Below are 19,680 nucleotides of genomic sequence, written 5' to 3' on the forward strand. Positions count from 1 at the left end.
CCTCTGACATGTAAGGGTTTTTTTTTGTTTGTTTTTTTTTAAGTATGTACATATGTGTGTGTATGTATAGTTCCGCGTATGGACAGGGAAAGCTGCAAATGAATTGCCCTTTTTAGGATTAATAAAGTACAGTGAACTGAATTGAACTGAACTGAACAAGTGGATGAATCTGATTTTTGCGAGTGCGTTGAAAGAGCATTCAAAAAGAACTCATTCAAAACTTGGTGAAGGACATGTCTTCTGAGGATGAGAGTGAATTATCACTATTGTCATCATATCTTCATCAGCATAATGTTGTTTTTGCATTTGAGGCCTAAACATTGAGTCGGATCTTCTTTCTGAGCCTGTGTGTGTGACATTAAAGGGCCCGTGTACTACATCATTTTTTTATTTAAATTTTCCCCCTGGTGTCTACTCTCTACATTTGTGTGGTTTTATGTACCAAAACGGTCATAACTCATTTTTTCTTGACCGTTTTGTAACATCTCTTTATCCCTTAAAGGTGAACAGGCTGTCTCTGTTACTGTACTTTTAAGAATGATATATGTCAATAAGCTCTGTTCTGATTGGATGACCTGTATTGTGCCAGATCCAAAAGAAGTCCAGGCTGAAACACTTCTTATAACTTAAGTGAGAATGGGTGGAGCTAAAGTGATGTAGGCTGAATAGGTGACTATATGTAAATATGCAGACACAGTGATTTCAAAACAGGCTGGTTTTGCTGCTCAGTTTCCATACATGAATTGGATGGACTGGGGAGTGAACGGTACATTTTTAAACTTTAAAACGGTGTTTACATACAGGTTAAACTCTTATATGAGTGAGGGAAATTTAGTTTTCCACTATATGGTCCCATTCAAAAAGCTAGCAAGCTATGCTGTCTTTCACAGATAAACAATATGTAGTTTTTAGTTTGAATTATATGGTTTAATTAAAGTAGCAGTGGCTGATTTGGTGTCATTTTTAGTGTAGGCCTTATAGACACACTATGTGCTAACCGGTTACAAACAGGAGAGGGAGGGGGTGGGAATGCAAGAAAAAAATGATATTAGCCATTAGCCAAACATTTTGTTTTTAGTCTCTAAATTCTAATTCATCTTTGTCAAGAAGGCAAATTCCATTATGGGCAGTGAAAAGAAATGTCTGCCACATATAACACATTTTTAATATACAGTAAAAAAGCACATAGTACAGAATGAAAGTGATTCTGTGATTAGCTATGTGGTAAAACTGTGAAGTGTTTTACGTCTAGTATTATGTTTCTTCATCCTGTTCTTGAGGAGCCACAGCCACAGTTTGAACTGCTCCCTGTCCAAAAACACTTGATCCTTATGAAGCTCATTAAGGTCTTGATAATCAGTGGATGGGCTCAGTGAGGTGTTCCTACCAGCAGAATTAAAAAACACTGTACCAGTGAATCCTAGCAAGACTCCAATATTTTATTTAAGATGCTTAAATATTTTGCTTATTTTTCCAGACTACTTATTATTCTCTTAATGAAATCTAATCTACTCTGGTATTCATGCATTGCAGTATATTCAACAATTTTATTGTACCATAAATTTTCAGTACATTGTCATCTGTTCACAAACACTTCATGTTCTACATTTCTCTAGCTGGCTGTCTCAGTCTGACTCCCATCCTGTATGGTTTGGGTGTGAGTGTGATTCCATATACAGGAGTGAAGTCTGGATCTCCTGCATCTTCAGACCAGAAGAACTGAAACCGATGCAGCAGAGTGACCAAGATGAGGAAGAGCTCCATGCGAGCCAGACCTTCACCGACACACGTACGAGGCCCTGCAGATGTATGTAACATATCAACATGGTTTGTCAGTGTTTTTGTGTTTGCTTTCCTTTATTGCAAAACAGAAATTTGTCCAAATTTAATGATTTAGCTATGATTATCCTACAATAAGAAAATAAATACATTGAAAAGGAAAATCTTTTACACCATCATGATCTCTCACCAGCAGAAAAGGGTAGGAAGGCCTCAGGCTTCTCAAACTGTCCCTGCTCATTCAGGAAGTTAGCTGGATTGAACTCATGAGGAAACTTCCACTGGCCTTCCTCACTCAGCACTGAGGCGAGGTTCGGGATGATGAGAGTACCCTGCACCATAGAGAAAGACAAAGAAGAAAATAGATCAGCATATGACTCTAATATGTAAGAGTAATGCTTGAAAAAGCATTGAAATCCTCACCTTTGGGATGCTGTAACCCATCAGTTCAGTATCTCTGCTGGTGCAGTGAAACACACTCAGAGGGACAGTATTGGCGACACGCTGACACTCGTGGATCACAGCCTGTGTGTACGGCATTTTGAGTCTGTCCTCAAAAGATGCATGAGCTTTACCCTCCAGAACCTCATCAATCTCCTTCTGACATCTCTCTAGAGGAACATGAGCCAGAGTGTGGCACTGTTACCATCTCATTCAATGCTATTTCCACTGTCACTGTACTTGACATATTACATTCTGCTTTTTATTGTACTGATGTTCACTTGTATATGTCTGTAATGTAAACCTGAACTAGATTCATCAGCATCTGTCTAGAAGCAAAAAACTGAAGGCACGCAGTTCCATTGCTAATGAATAGATTAAATGAAGTATTTTTAGTTCATACCTTGAACGTCTGCATGTATTATGAGGTACAGGAACGCTGTTAGGAGGGTGTTGGAGGTGGTATCTGTCCCAGCCATGTGTAGGTCCATAATGTATCTCACAAGCTGTCCCTCATCAAAGGAAGATCCATCATCTCCTCTCTGTTGAACAGATGACACTATCTGATAAGAATAGTATATAATTTTGTATTGTTTATCTCATACAAGAAAACCGAGATGGTGGAAGTGCTATGATGAAATGAGTTCACCTAAATCACAGCAGAACAATCCTCCCAGTCACACCAACACACCTTATCAAGTTCATCCAGATAGCAGTCGACAAAGTCTCTCGGCTCTCCTGGGACCCTTGACGTCTTGTGTGTGCTGAGCATGTTTGCAGCCATTTTCTCAACTGTGTAGTAATTTTTGTAGGCCTTCTTAAAGGGAAGTGGCAGGAATCTCAGCATAGGAAGCATATCATAGATCTGCAAGACATCAAGAGATTAAATCTAGTACTATGATACATTTTTCCTTAACTATTTCAACTTCCTGATAGTGTTATGACCATCCATTGTTCACTTTGCTGAAGTTCTAATGTAAAAATGTATGTTCATGCAATGATACAGTGACTCACCATTCCCCAGGGTCCATTGACAATCTTTGTATTTTCAGTGAAATACTGAACATATTTTTTATGGTTGTCATCCTCGTAGTCGTAGCGAGTGCCAAATAAAACCAGGTAGATGATATTTGATGCAGCATCGTGGAACAAAGTCTGAGGATTCATGACCCTTCCTGCAGTAGATGTTCAGAAAGACAACATATGTTCATCATGTGTCTCTGTAAAACATGATATTTTATAGGCTAGCTGTTTAATTGCATTTCGTTGCTTTGTACTTGTACTGAGCAATGACAAAGTTGACTATCTATCTATCTCTCTATCTATCTGTCTATCTCTATCTCTAATTGGCTACAGTTGACAAGTAATCAAACGATTAAGTTTATTTATAAGGTATAGGTAGTCATAAAATGACTGTGGTGCAGTTACCAGCACATTTCTCCAAACGTGCAACAAGATGTTTAGTCTCTCCCAGAATTCTGTCCTCCATGGATCGCTTCCCCATGCCAAAGTTCCTCAGGGTCATGAGGGCAAAGCGTCGATGTTCCTTCCATCGAAGACCGTAGTCAACAAATATAAGTCCTGTCAAATGTTACGCATATCAGTCAAGTCCAAGTTGCTCAATATATATGTGTAAAAATAATCTTAATGATCTCAATTATCAAACTATACACCTTTCCCTTCCGTTATATCAGTGACCAAGATGTTTTGTGGGCGTCCTGAAAAGTCTGCAGACTTGGTCACCAGAGCTTCCTTCACAGCCTTCAAACCAGTAAGAACCACTGCTGGTCTTCCTCCAAAGTAGAGGCTGTAAATGTTCCCATAGCGCTGAGCCAACTAAAGACACACAATACAGCAAGCAGAAAAAGTAACCAGTCATTCAAGACAAGGCCTGATTACAAAGAGATCAACGTCACAAAGAGGTTGTAGCGGGGACAAGGCCTCTAAAGCACCTAATTTCCCACTTACCGTAAGACACGGATGTTTTAATTAATCTCAAGTGAGGGCTTGCTCATGGTTCAGGGAAAAGAATTTAAGAGTTTTTTTCATATGCACACCAGTAACGGAGATGAGTTTAATAAAGGGTTATTTATTAATAGAGGTATATAAGCACAAAATAATGGATTACAAAGGTATATAGGCTCTAAATATTGTATTGCTAGTTATGAAAAGAAACCAAGGGTATTGAATTTACTGAACAACGTACTGAAATTAGTTGATTCTCTAAATGATGTGGCTTTTGAGCAGTGCGCAGAACAATACTAACACAAGCATAAAACTGGCCTAAGTTTGAATAAACAAAAAGCAAAATCACAGTGACTGAATCACAAGAAGTAACCATGTGGGTGAATTTATGACCTGGATGCCTCAGAGCTGTGGTGATGCACGTGCCACGTTGAGGAAGAGAGGCCGCTGCTCACATGGACTGAGAAGGGTCTGCAGGTCAAAGGGCAAGGCCCCTGAAGGTGCAAGCCCTTGGCTGACGCTTTGGACGGGACCACACTGGCAAGGTGGGCTTCCCGCGATGCGTGGTGGCCTCTCCGGTGAGGAACAGAGATCTTCTGCTTTGCAATGAAGGCAGTGACTGGAGAGGCCCTTGAGGTGGATTTCAGTCAGCACTGTATTTGCTTCTGTTTCTGTTCTTAAACTACGTTTGCAGTGACGTATCGTTGCCAATTAGACCTTCAAAATGGATTAACGAAACTTGAAAAACAAACGCAGCTACATGCAGCTCTTCAATAGTCGAACATTACAGTTACAACACTTTAAGATTACTGAGTAAATGAAATAAAACGAACTAAGACTCAAGACAAACAACTAAGATTTAAGATCTGCAGAACTTAGCTAAAGTGCAAAAAGAGGAGAGCCGGCTTCTTTACTCGTAGTTTCTTTAAGGTTACATGTCTCGCTCCCTTCAGGACCAACTCTTTTCGACTCTTTTCGGAAAAGGTTTTGGTTGGTTTGTTTGGTTGCATATAATGAATATGCAATTTCTTTGAATACTGCTCAAGTGTCACATAATGCTTTGGAGAATCTGGGTGTGGTTACACTGAAGTAAAAGAAACTTATAAGCATGCAATTTTATATACAAAACATTACTGTTTCCATAGTGACTATTTCAAATAACTATGGAGCTTACAGATTATGATAGCTAAACGTATACCATACTATGGTTACATACAATTAGTTGAATCATTAACCATTCTAGTCATATAAGAAATAGGAAGTACATAGACAAAAGAATAAAATTGTTCAAAGACAATTTCGAAGTTATAAGTCACATGACCATTTCTAAACAATGCTTAAATGAGCGGTTACAGAATAACTCAGAGTAAAATAAGTGAGTACATTATCATCAATATTTCTGTAGATATGTTGGCAGAAGCTCTATGATTAAAGTATACATAGTCACACAAGCTACAAACTTTATGATCCTACTTCTAATAAAACCACAAGAAGACTTGCGAAAAAAGCAGATTAAACTGTGATTAAGAAACATGTGGATTGCATGTTTCTCACATAAAAGAAAAAGGAAAAAATAATAAAATGAATGAAATGAACACAGTTACAAGTGATCAGAGATCACCACAATAACCTAGATAAATGAAACAGGGTTACAATTCAAGAATTAAAATAACTACTAAGTGTAGGGAGTTTAGTATTAATTCCCCTTCGGCAGGGATTAATCGATTCCTGTCTGACAATTCAACATGTTAACAGCAACAGAGGTGTTCTTCACAGTTTGATAAAGGAAAGGCATTTGATTGGTACTTGATTAAATATCATATTGTGAATAATTTGCCAGAAAGCAGGGCTCTTAGGAGCCTAGTCTTTGCGCAAACCCAATATTTAGACTGGAGGAATGCACTTAAAAGTATCTGGCCACACCCGGGGGTCTGCTCAAGGATTCATGAGGTCTCAACAGTCCCCTCACCCAGGGCTGATTGGTGGGTCATCTTGGCCTTTATTTTAGGCTAGATATCTCTCTTTAGCATGAACCCCCTCATCCTCAGAACATTCTACACATGCACTGTGGAGAGCATTCTAACAGGCTCCATCACCACCTGGTATGGAAACTGCACTGCCATTGAGCGGAAAGCTCTGCAGAGGGTGGTGCGGACAGCCCAGCACATCACCGGGGTCCAGCTCCCAAACCTCCTGGATTTATACACCAGCCGCTGCCTGAGGAAGACCAGGAGGGTTCTAAAGGACTCCACCCACCCAAGCCACTGTTTGTTCTCACAGCTGCCAAGCAGGAGGAGGTACAGAAGCATAAAGTCCAGGACCAGCCGGTTTCTTCCCCCGGGCCATCAGGCTGCTGTACAGCCAGTAGTGCTGGTGTATCGGTCTATAGGTCTGTCACTGCACCTCATCATCATCTCCAGAGACAATCTACACCTCATCCATATCTCATCAGACTCACTCTGATCCTCTACGCCTTCAATCTAGCAAATCTGTACTTAGACATATAGATTGACATCTTGTACATCTCATATCCATATCTTGTATAATCTGGAAGATTTCTATATCAGTATTCTATCCCTGTGTACCTGCATCTCATTTATTTATCTACCTCAGACTAACTGCACATACGGAAATGTGTACAACAGTACGTGTAGTTTTATTTCATAACTTATTACTGTACAACTGTACATTGGAATAGTGCAATACTAGTGTATATTGTGTATATGTGTATATTCATAGTCGGTGTATATATATATTTCTTTTTCTTCTTAGATATTTATATTTTTTGTATTTAAATTCTACTAGGGACCTAGGCACCTAAGATTTTCACTCACTTTCCACCTGTGCAAATGTGATGTGACAATAAATGTGATTTGAAGGTGAGATGTATGTATGTGAGAGAGGGGGAAAGGAATTTTCAAAAGTCACAGTTTACTCCCGTGATGTCCAAAGGTCTCTTCAGGATGTTTAAAAAGGGTGGCATGAGGTTCCATTAAGTTGCACTTAAACTGTTACTCAAAAGAAAAAGAAAGTCTTCAAACCTCTGGGTCAAAGTAGGTCTGTTTTGAGGAGAGCCGCCCCCCTTCCCCCGCTTCTGCTCCAGGTTGCCAAAAGGGGAAGAGCAGATGGGGGTTGAGAGACGTGGCTTTAGCACTCAGCCTTAAATACTATTGGTCCTTCTAAACATCCTGCAGCCTGCAGATGCAGATTTCACTTTGCTCAAAACGTTCTGATCAGTTTATGAATTAAAAACAGCAAAGCACACTACAAGGTCAACAGTAGACAGGTGCTATGGTGCTGAGGTGCTATGGTGCCTACAGACACTTTCTTTTTCACTGTAAAAAGTGATTTATTGACCTATCTGAAAAATACAGAAACCCACAGTAAACTAATTCAGACAATGTTTGCTGCTTTTACCCATGGCAAGCTTCTGGTGAGGAATGTAATTACATGTATTAACTTTAAGTAACTATACGTCTATGTATAAATGAAGCAGAGCTGTTTGGAGGCTTCAGACAGTTACCACAATCCTTTTGGAAGGATAGTGATGGACATCTTTCAGCATTTCCACAGCTGTCCTGACTGCTCTCCTCCTGTCATTCAATGGGCTGCTTGCTTTCCTTATTTATGCCTACCTTCTCAAAGTCTTTCAGAGGATTCGTAATGTTCAGCTGGATCAGGTTCCCGAATATGGGCACAGGCCGGGGTCCAGGAGGAAAGTTCTTGGGCTTCTGGATCCTGATGAAGAGGAACAGGAGGCAGATGAAAATCCAAGCTAGGACCAAAGAGCCCAGCATGGTGTTCTGCTGTTGTACTGATCTTCACAGAGCACACTTTTGGCAACCTTTGGCACATCAAGCCCTCATATTAAACTGACCTCCTAAGCCTTTTTCCAGACTGTTTATATTGTAGACTACGGTTAAATGATTGACAAATTTGCAGAATAGTCCTGTAACCTTTTTTCCAGATTGTTTATACTGTAGACTGCAGTTAAATCATTGACAGGGTTGCAGAATCATCCTGTAGTCAAGAAAAAAAAATCAATGTTAGCTTATCAAATCAACAGGGAATTTAATTGGAAGGTTCTTTATGCGTTTTATTGTAATCCATTCATCCTGCAGGATGATGCAGAATGATGCAGGATGGAGTTTATGGGCTCATGAAAGTTTCCGAAATATGAGTGAATTCTGCATTACACAAATGCACCTTTCAGTCATCTTTATTCTCACTGGCCGCCCATTTCAGTGCTCATGTAAACATGCTCTTGTCAGTTTTGCCTTGCCATTTCCCCTCAGGGATACCCTGACACCATCTTAAGGCCTGTTACGTTACTTTATTAGCTCCATATAGCAGAAACATTATTTTGGCAAGTGGAGTGTTAGATATATCAACTACATCTCAGATGTTGAGGATGAAGCCCCAGAAGACTGATTTTGGGACATTCATAGGGTCCAAGAAGTTAGGGTGGTCCCAGACCTTCCAGAACCCCTTGTATTTTGCACATTGGATGTATGCCTAGTTTAGTGTGCTGACCTTTAAATTCCCTTATAAAAGCTGATAAATTTTATTCTCCACTCATGTAGGATGAGAGGAATATGGAATAACTGTCTCTAGGTACCTTGGATCTTTTTTAAAACAATGCATGTGAGGCCTAAACTGCACTGTCATTATCAAACACTCTACTAGACACCCTCATGTGAATGATTTAACTTCTCTCACACATGTTCCTCCGGCTGGGTTGATACGGTTCTTTATGGTAAGAGGAACTGTCCTAAAGGTAAAACCTTCATGACTGACACCATGCCGGGCTCCTTGCCCTTATATAGGAATGTGATTCAGCTGAACATCCTGTGAAAGACTTTAAGAGAGTTGAGTACCTTGTTCTGTAAATACTTTGCTAACATATTTGCTAACATCTGACCCATATGGGAAAAGATATATGGACATATTTTTATTCTACAATCTGTTTCAGAATATATTGCCATATAACCAAATATATTTCAACATACGCTTATTTTAAATGACATATTGCACATAGAAATGTATCATACAAAAATAAATGTACGTTAAAAATATATATTTAACAAATGCATTTTTTGGCCATTTTCTACAATAAGGAGACTCAGCAATAGACAAGTTTTTGGTTTTATGCTTTGACTTTTCTGCTTGGTGTGATTTATCTCTTTAGTTGGCTGAGCACCCTGGAAGCATTTACAGCCTCTACTTTGGAAGAAGACCAGCTTTTGTTTGGTTTTTGGTTTCTGGTTTGAAGGTTATGAAGGAAGCTCTGTTGTCCAAGTCTGCAGACTTTTTAGGACGTCCACAATGCATCCTGATCACTGAAGTAGCTTAAGGAAAAGGTCTGTCTTAAATCTGTCTCAGTGAACAGAGTCTGTGTTTATCTTACGTTGTCTGTTTGGATTATTAAGATTATTTTTACACATATAAATGGAGCAGCTTAGAAAAGAGTCACTGATGTGTGTAAAAAGTGTCATATTTGTTGACTATGGTCCTCAATGGAAGGAGTATCGGCGCTTTGCCGTCATGACCCTGAGGAGCTTTGGCATGGGGTCTATGGAGGACAAGATTCTGGGAGAGAAAAAACTGTTGAGAAACTAAGAACTCCTTTGACTTTGTAAATTGCAGAGCACCTGTTTCAGTGTTTGGGACTGTTCAGAGACTTTGGAGACATTCCTGAGCTGTGAAACAAGGTCTGTCGATACTGAGAAACAGAAAATGAGGACACTGAATTCAATTTGCTCATTTTATTTATTTTTATTTCATTTCATTCAAACAAAGTAATCATTCAAAATATTCAAAAAATAGATATTTTTCTAACAAAATAAGCACCAGTAGTATTTTCCCTTCAATGTGAACCTTTGAGAGTGCGTTTACATTGTTTGTACCTTGATGAATGAAAAATGTACCTGCATAGTATCTTTATTTATTTCTGTTTCTCACCTATCCTGTTAGATTTGGGGAAGGATGGAAAAGTTGTCAGGTTTGTAACTACATAACCATAACAGTATTATTTGCACTTCAGGTTCCCACGGTGTTAATGTTTTCCGAAGCCTCCTATATCTACTAGTGGCTTACTTTTACAACTACACAGGCATATTAGTGCTTCTCCAGCCACTTCACACAACAAGATAGATACCTGTTCATGCAGGTACAGAGACTAATTGTACTGGAGGGTGGGGACCCAGATCCTTTCACGTTTCAGTCATCCAGGGTAATAACTACTTAACAATACCCCTACAAGGCAGTGTGAGATTTCCCTGCTACATTGGTATTGGTGACTTTTTATGAGGTCAGGTTCAAGTAAATGAGCATGGTATCAGGCCAGTATCGGTATCAGTGCCGGCCTAGTTATTAACAATAAACAAAGACAGATGTTCTTTACATCTAGGACAGTATTTCTTAATCTTGCTGCTGAAGACTGTTGAACCTGTTGTACCTGCAATGCTGTGGATTCCAATAAGTCTTTCAGTTAAGAAGTGCTGCTTATTAAATCCCAATGAAAGTATAGTATTTTATTCAGTGTTACAAGATAACTAAACACTTTGCTTATTACTTCATTATTTTCTTAATTACAGAAATTCCTATTATTGGATCTAATCTAATCTCCTGTATTATTGCTTTATACTATACTGAACAATTTTCTTGTACCATAAATCCCCAAGAAATTCTCATTACACTGGTATTTGGAATCTGCTCTACATTTCTCTAGCTGGCTGTCTCAGTCTGACTCCCATCCTGTATGGTTTGGGTGTGAGTGTGACTCCATATAAAGGAGTGAAGTCTGGTTCTCCTGCATCTTCAGGCCAGAAGAACTGAAACCGGCGCAGCAGAGTGACCAAGATGAGGAAGAGCTCCATTCGAGCCAGACCTTCACCAAGACACATACGAGGCCCTGCGGACATGCAGAACACATTAACATGGTTTGTCAATGCATTAGTATCTGCACACCGTTTTTACAGAGCAGTGATTTATGAGTTCACATTCAAACTTAAAATTCTTAATGATTCTTAAAAGTTTCCATACCAATGTTAAGCATAGGCATGTAGTTAAAAAATATTTTAAATAGAGAACTTAGACTAAATTTAACTGAATAAAATTATATAAAAACATCAAAGAGGAAAATTCAGTGTAAACAGTTTCACACTGTCGTCGTCTCTCACCAGCAGAAAAGGGCAGGAAGGCCTCCGGCTTCTCGAACTGTCCCTGCTCATTCAGGAAGTTAGCTGGATTGAACTCATGAGGAAACTTCCACTGGCCTTCCTCACTCAGCACTGAGGAGAGGTTTGCGATGACAAAAGTACCCTGTATCACAAATAAAAACAACAATGAGATAAACAAGTGACAGCAGTAAGTGATAGTAATCTTGGAAAGTATTTGAAATCTTCACTTTTGGGATGCTGTAACCCATCAGTTCAGTATCTCTGCTGGTGCTGTGAAACGCAGTTGGGACAGTAATGGCAATGCGCTGACATTCATGGATCACAGCCTGTGTGTACGGCATGTTGAGTCTGTCCTCAAAGCATGCTTGAGCTTTACCCTCCAGAACCTCATCAATCTCCTGCTGACACCTCTCTAGAGGAACATGAGCACATACAGCACTGTTACCATCTCATTAATTAACCATTTGCATTGTCAGTCAACTTGACTGCATTCTTTTTCTCCTTTTTTGGTTTACTGCTGTGCACTTTTACAGACACTGATGGTCCAAAACAACATGATCACCATCATGGGGACACCATGAAGTGGTGGATCTGGTCCGCAACAATGTTTAGGTCAAACTAGTATCCTCATCATAGGTGCCTGAGAAACGGAACACCTGCTCCTCTACTGCTATTAGACGGGGCAAACATACATGTTTGGTCTCCACTTTGTGTTCAAATTAGAGTTCTGCATGGGACCGATTTTTGAGTCCTGCTCCCAGCCTGCTCCCACAGAAAATCTGCACTGTTTGTCCCTCGCTCCCCCCCTGCAACCTAGGTTTGCTTGGCGTGTTGTAACTGGCATGAGGGTGCACGTTTCAAAAATGACGCCATTGCTGTGCATTAGCATTCTAGTGCCGTTTACATGCACTCAACAATCCGATCATAATTGGATTTCTGCAGTTCTCTGCTTCAAATGGTCATGTAAACAGCATACTCCAATTTCTTAGATCAGAGTAAGGTCTAGAAATCCAATTAAGAAATCTAAAAAAGAGAGTTTGATTTTAGCTCAGTAATCAGATTCCTCAGTGCATGTGAACTCTTACTCGGATTTCTTTTGTATTTCTCAGTCTGCACATGCACGAAACAGGCAGCAACACTTTTGGAGTGGCGCTGAAACTAGATTTCTAGATTTAAGATACTTTCACTTGCCAAGACAACATGTTTGGCCGTCTTGATTTTCTAAGTGAAAATAAGTTATCACATCCTCTACAGAGAACACACACCTACACATTGTAATGCATGATTCCTGTTAATTTGCTGAATTTAATATACTGGGAAAAAAGAACAAAATGTGGCCAAAATGTGCAAAATTTTAAACTTAATGCTAAATATTTGCAGATAAATGCCATATTTAAATTATATCTTGTAGATGATGTGTTAACTTATATATTATCACTTACATAGGAAATCAATAAATTATATTATTTCACCAGGGGTATATAAACATTTGTATACGACTGTAAAAATAACGTAAAAAAAAAAACTAAACTAAATTTTCCACATCTCTCTGGACAATGAAACATATGGCATATAGTACTGTTGCTGTTTCTGTTAAATCTGGCCACAAACACTCTTAAAATGACAAATGACATGATGCAAATATAATGAAGTGCAGTGGGTGTTTTATAGATGAAACCTTGAATGTCTGGACGAGTGATGAGGTAGAGGAATGCTGTTAGGAGGGTGTTGGCGGTGGTATCTAATCCAGCAACATGCAGATCGATAATGTATCTCACAAGTTGTCCGTCATTGAAGGAAGATCCATCATCTCTCTGTTGAAAAAGCCATTATCTGGTAAGATTGCTTGGTCAGTTTTGTGTGGTCTATTTATGTTGATACAAGACACAGATATTAGACACTCACTAATGTGTACAATGTATGTTGATGTGTGTGTGTGTGTGTGTGTGTGTGTGTGTGTGTATGTGTGCTGTGGTGTAAATGCACTTTATTGGTCTCGTTTGTTGTTTTTGTACTTTTTGCGTAGATGTGTTGACGTTTCTTTGCTTGCTGAGGACCGAGACAGTGGTCAAGAATCCCCCGTGACTCAGAGGCTTCCTGGGCTGGCAGCATGGCATAAGCAAGTCTACAATGCAGCTATGTGATTTCCCAGGTCAGGTGCTTAAGTGACTCTACACCCCAGCTACATGGCTTCCCAAGCTGTCCATCTGAGTGACTCTACACCACAGCTATGAAGCTTTCTGGGCTGGCCTTCTGAGGGACCGCACACCGCAGCTATAAGGCTTCCTAGGCCGGCTGCCTCAGTGACTGTACACTGCAGCAACATGTATTCTTGGACCAGCCGCCTGAGCAACTCTTCACCACAGCTATGAAGATTCTCAAGTTAAGAGGGACCTTGCACTGCGGCTAAGGACTCTTTTCAAGCCAGCTAAGCAACTCTGTGGTCGCTCCCCCTGTCCTATTTGTATATATGTGTGCCGTGGGGTGTTTGTTTATTGTTGATTGTGTATCAACAATAAACAATATTACATTTTTTTATTATTTCTATTACAAGACACCAATAGTGGAAGTACTATCATCAAATAAGCTCTCTAAAATCACACCACAAAAACCTTCACAGTAACACCAACACACCTTATCAAGCTCATCCAGATAGCAGTCGACAAAGTTTCTTGGCTCTCCTGGGACCCTTGTTGTTTTGTGTTTAATGATCATGTTCAGAACCATTTTCTCAACAGTTTGGAAGTTTTTGAAGACCTTCCTAAAAGGAAGGGGCAGAGATCTCAGCATAGGAAGTGTATCATAGATCTGCAAGACATTAAGAGACAATAATAGCACTACATTAGATTTCAGTGTCCTGATGATGTAACTGTTTTGGCAAACTAAGGCATTTCAATTATTAAATCATAGTTTTTCAAAACCTTTTATGTCATACAATGGGTGTACTATATTGCTGGTGTCGGAAGAAAACCTCATATCTCCGAAATGATAACTTTACAGGAGAAGGAAAAACATACTGTATTTTTAATGTAAGTCAATGGAAACAGACTTTTTTCCAAGACATTTTGGCCCATTTCTGTTGGTCCGTTCCTCATGAAATTTACACACAATGTAAAGGCCAACAGGCATTTTATGGTGATATGTATCAGTTAATTAAAGGGGAACGAGTTAAGTTTGGCTATGGTTTTAATGTGCTGTTTTACTATTGAAGGTGTTGTAGAAAAAATGAAGGGAAATCCAGACCACTGATGTCTTTGGTCTAGTCAATTTCAATCTGCGAGAGGACTTAGGTCTCAAGAATAACCGTGGTCACATGCACAGTCAAAACCACATTCACTTGTTTAACCACTTTAAACTCATGAGGGGCATTAGCCAGATATGCTCCATCAGTTAGCTTGGATTGAGTGGCATTGCAGGGGGGGGAAGCAGGTTTTGTTCCATGTCAGAAAGCTCCTTTGTACAGCTGTAAGTGAAGTATGTGTCATAGTTTTGATCTCCACTCCTCAACTGTCTCTTTCAACACACTTTAACATCTGAGGCTAATGCACCTGAAAAGTTCACTAATCCAGTTTTACATCTTGTTGGATTCTTTAAGGCTGATTGGCTGGTTAAGCTGTAGTTGAATGTCCTCTAAAGCCAGACATACATTGTGCAATTTTAGACATCTTGCTCTACTCACGCCAATACTGAACAAACATGCTGCTACAGCAGCTTTGCTAACTTGTACCAAACATTGCAGTGAACCTAAAATTAGGCAGTGGTGTACACGGTAGGTCTCTCTACAGCCTATTTTACAAAGACAATTACAGCAGTCGGCATAAACAGACTTTGGTAGCAAATGTTGACTTTTTCACCACTGCTTTGCTTGCCTGCATGTCTTCACCCATATTTTGGAAGTGGCTGTGATTCAAAAACAGATTAATATTGCACAGTGTATATCTGGCAGGAATATGCCAAACCAGAATATTTCCCAGAGACTTGGCAGCCGACTGCCATGGTGACATCAACACTACGCTGAGTGAGCAGACCCTAATCCACGGCCAGCTTGTGTTGTTGGTTCATTGGCGTGGCAGTGTACACTAAGCTTACGTCACATGGTATCAGGTGGTTTTGGATGTTGGTAATGATACCCAATACCAGTATCAGTATCGATGCATCCCTAATCAAATCTTCACTGAACCTTATAATGTAATCATCTACTTTAATGCAATGATACAATCACTCACCATTCCCCAGGGTCCATTGGTGATTTTTGTATTTTCAGTGAAGCATCGAACATATATTTTATGGTTGTCGTCCTCGTAGTCGTAGCGAGTACCAAATAAAACCAGGTAGATGATATTTGATGCAGCATCATGAAATAAAGTCTGAGGATTTACGAAGCCTCCTGCAGTAGATGTTCACAAAGACAACATATATTCTTCATAAATGTGCCTCATAAAACATTATGCTTTTACTTGCTTCTTAAAACTTAGAAGAGCTTATGAGGTTTAGTAGGTAGAACTGGATATCATACAAATTTTTGTAATCAAATGATGGATGCTAAAACAATTAACAGCTTGCGTGTTGAAATTTAGTATTGAATGACATCAAATTCTCTGATACTTGGTAGTACTGAAGTCATTTGATTGGTACCATAAAGGTATTTTACTTCGATACCCAGCTCTGATAGAGAGTAATCAAATTACTGAAGTCAATTACCAGCACTTTTCTCTAAGCGTGCAACAAGATGTTCAGTCTCTCCCAGAATCCTGTCCTCCATTGACTGCTTCCCCATGCCAAAGTTCCTCAGGGTCATGAGGGCAAAGCGCCGATGCTCCTTCCATGTAGTACCGTAGTCAACTAATATGACTCCTGCCACATTTTACTCATATCAGTAACTAATTTCAGAGTTATGCTATTTGTAAATGGAAAAACTATCCAAATATTTAGTCATCATAAGAAGAACACTGATTAACCACAGTCTGTTTCAGAGGTTTGTGCTCATTTGATCACTGAGACAGATTTATGACAGACCTTTCCCTTTCGCTGCATCACTGACCAGGAGGTTTTGTGGACGGCCTGAAAAGTCGGCACCATTGGTCACCAGAGCTTCCTTCACAGCCTTTAAACCAGTAAGAACAACTGCTGGTCTTGCTCCAAAGTAAAAGCTGTAAACATTGCCATAGCGCTCAGCCAACTAAAGACAAACAATACAGACACCAGAAAAAGTCAGCAGTTATTTAACATATAAAACCAAATTACAAAGAGTTCAATTAGAAAAAAGGTAGGTCTGCTATTATTTCATAGACAGTCACCTACTGACATTTACTTTTGCTCAGTGTGTGTCTGCTTCACAAAGTTATTAATCCTCACACTATAAAATTTGGTATTGTACAAGCCTGTTTTTTTTTTTTTTAAGTCGGGACACTGTGTAAAATGTAAATAAACAAAAAAATGCAAAGATGAGCAAAGTCATTTAAGCCTTGTATTTAAATGAAAATAGTACAAGAACAACATATCAAATGTTGACATTGCAAAATTGTATTATTTTTTTGAAATTATATTTCAATTTCAGTTTGATGCCAGCAACACATTTCAAAAAAGCTGGGACAGGTGCATGCTTACCATTGTCTTATATTGCATCTTGCATGTTTACTATTGTCTTATAGCCTAGCAAGGCCCTGAAAAAGGCCCTTCCCTGAAAAAGATGTGGTCTGGATGGTAGGTTGCTCCAAAACGTTCATATCGTTCAGCATTAACGGTGCCTTCACCCATAGCATGTGCACTAATGCCCCCCTATACCATAACTTGCATTTGTAAATGCAGCGATTGAACAGACAGTGGCTTTTGGAGCCCTTGCAGTGATTTCCACTAAAGAATCATGTCTGTTTTTAATGCAGTACCGCCTTAGGGCCCGAAGGTCCAGGCCAGCAAATATCAGTTTTTGGCCTTCTCCCTTGCATACAGAGATTTCTCCAGATTCTCTGAATCTTTTAATGATATTTACCGTTGACGATAAAGTCCCCAAGTTCTTTGCTATTTTACATTGACACGTATTAATCCTAAATTGTTGTACTATTTGCCCACACAGTCTTTCACAGAGTGGTGAACCCCTCCCCATCTTAACTTCTGAAAGACTCGGCCTCTCTGGGGTGGTTTTTTTATACCCCGTCATGTTACTGGCCTGTTGCCTGTTAACCTTAGTTAATTAGTTGTTAGATGTTCCAACAGGTGTTTTTTAGTGTCTTTTGTTGTCGCTGATGAAATCTGTTGCTGGCATCAAATTCAAAATGGGCATATATTTTTCAAAAAACTATAAAATTTCCCAGTTTCAACATTTGATATGTTGTCTTTGTACTATTTAAACATAGGACTTGAATGATTTGCATATCATTGCATTCTGTTTTTATTTACGTGTGCACAACGTCCCAGTTTTGTTTGAAAGGGGCTTTAAAAAAACTTTCTTTGACAAACTGCTGAATTACTTTGACAGACAATTTTTGCCAACATTGATTTCATGGTATAAGGTTCACTTTAAAAAGAAAATCTTACAAACAATCAAACACTATCAAACCAAAGCTGACTATGGTATAAAAAACAAATATTTTGTTTTATTTATTATGCCTAGACCAGCATTAATAGAGCACAGTACTGTACCCTCTTGAAGTCTTTCAGAGGATTGGTGATGTTCAGCTCAAACAGATTCCCGAATATGGGCACAGGCCGGGGTCCAGGAGGAAAGTTCTTGGGCCTCTGGACCCTGACGAAGAGGAAGAAGAGAAGAATGAAAATCCATATCAGCACCAAAGAACCCAGCATGTTGCACTGATCTCCCCAGTGCACACCTTTGCAAACCTTTGGTACATCAAGCTCTCATATTAAACTGCCCTTTTAACCCTTTTTCCAGACTGTTTATACTGTAAACTGCTGTTCAATCATTGACAGGGTCACAGTTCTGTAACCAAGGAGAAAAAATTGTGTTGCTTGGGAATGTGATTTGCTGTGTTTTTCATCATCAAAACTTGAATCTTTAGTCTGCTTCAGCCACCTCTTATGAGGCCAGTAGTCTAAGTTAGTCGCTGTGATGCACTGGTATACATACAAAAACTACTGGAAACCACTAGCATTTAGACATATCCATTTAAAAATGAGAAATAATATGTAAGAGATTTGTGGCTGGGTGAATTTCATGTATGTGCAGTTTTTACATGAGAAAAAATGAATTAACTTCATCTGCAAATGTGAATGATGGACTGGCAACCTGTCCAGGGTGTTTCCTGCTTCCGCCCAATGACTGCTGGAATAGGCTCCAGCAACCCAATGACCCAGGAGGATAAGTGGCTTAGATGTGTGTGTGTGAAAATGTGAATGAACAGAAATTAAACTCTCTCACCTAGACAAGCTGACGGATTAGAAAGAAGTGAATCGTAAGATAACTGTCTACAAATGTAACCCAGTATACTAGTAAACAAATTAAATATAATAAAGTATCTATAGAGTGCTATAGAGTATCTTTATTATAGTGTAGTAGTACAGGTTCACAAATTTGGACACAGGCTAGGAGCACAAGGGGAAAGTAAAAAAAAAAACAAAAAAAAAAACACTGTCTGTTTTGGTTCTGTGCTCTGTTTTGTTTTACCTTTAAAGTTCCAGCTTCTTCACTAATTAACTCTGTAGGGTGAACATTTACATTTACAGCATTTAGCAGACGCTCTTATTCAGAGGGACTTAGAAAAGTGCTCACTTAGAAAACATACCCTAGCTAGTACAAACAGGTTATAGTCCAAACTACCTATGAGCTCAGACAGTGCCAGACAAAAAAGCCAGTGCTATTACCTAGAAAGAGAGAAACAGAGTTAATCATAGCAGTACAATGCATTCCAATAACTGCTGCACAAAGAGATGGGTCTTCATTTTGCGTTTGAAGACTGCGAGAGAGTTCGTGTTCAGACAACCAGTGGAAGTTCGTTTTACTACCAGGGTGTCAGGACAGAGAAGGGTCTTGAGTCTTAAGTGGGGGGCTGGTCCATTTTTGGCTTTGTAGGCAAGCATTAAGGTTTATATCTGATGTGGGCAGCTACAGGAAGACAGTGCAGGTGGAACAGTGGAGTGACATGAGTCAGCTAAGGAAGACTAAAGACAATGAATGTATGCAAGAGCAGTTAAATCGTTGACATGAGGGTGGCTGGTAATCTCTGTTTACTTTAGAAAAACACAGGCATACAGACTTTAATGTTTCCTTAAACAAACTTTGTTTCCTTGATTGTGCATTCTCCTGTATTCATTTGATCCTATCCTTATGCAAAAAGTTTATAGATAATTTAACCCTTGT

General features: G+C 39.3%; 2 protein-coding genes across 3 annotated transcripts; both read right to left on the reverse strand.

Moving 5' to 3' along the window:
* Positions 1–1,144: 1,144 nt before the first annotated feature.
* On the reverse strand, positions 1,145–8,079 carry LOC118806681 (cytochrome P450 2F2-like). 2 transcript variants are annotated; one of them, XM_036568192.1, is made up of 9 exons: positions 7,821–8,079; positions 3,894–4,056; positions 3,649–3,801; positions 3,235–3,395; positions 2,912–3,085; positions 2,624–2,783; positions 2,203–2,390; positions 1,970–2,111; positions 1,145–1,799 (listed from the first exon to the last, which is right to left on the reverse strand). In XM_036568192.1, the coding sequence occupies exons 1-9, from the start codon at positions 7,980–7,982 to the stop codon at positions 1,603–1,605; spliced, it is 1,500 nt and encodes a 499-aa protein (XP_036424085.1). In that variant the 5' UTR covers positions 7,983–8,079; the 3' UTR covers positions 1,145–1,602. The 2 variants fall into 2 exon arrangements, with proteins under 2 accessions (XP_036424085.1, XP_036424086.1); XM_036568193.1 differs by having other exon boundaries at positions 2,624–2,762; positions 7,821–8,078.
* Positions 8,080–9,935: 1,856 nt separating this feature from the next.
* Positions 9,936–18,242, reverse strand: LOC118806690 (cytochrome P450 2C8-like). Its single transcript, XM_036568202.1, has 9 exons — positions 18,006–18,242; positions 16,383–16,545; positions 16,068–16,220; positions 15,593–15,753; positions 14,001–14,174; positions 13,045–13,180; positions 11,594–11,778; positions 11,367–11,508; positions 9,936–11,098 (listed from the first exon to the last, which is right to left on the reverse strand). The coding sequence occupies exons 1-9, from the start codon at positions 18,165–18,167 to the stop codon at positions 10,902–10,904; spliced, it is 1,473 nt and encodes a 490-aa protein (XP_036424095.1). The 5' UTR covers positions 18,168–18,242; the 3' UTR covers positions 9,936–10,901.
* Positions 18,243–19,680: the final 1,438 nt, after the last annotated feature.

The sequence above is a fragment of the Colossoma macropomum genome, unplaced genomic scaffold, assembly GCF_904425465.1.
Source record: "Colossoma macropomum unplaced genomic scaffold, Colossoma_macropomum, whole genome shotgun sequence".
Taxonomy (NCBI): Eukaryota; Metazoa; Chordata; class Actinopteri; order Characiformes; family Serrasalmidae; genus Colossoma; species Colossoma macropomum.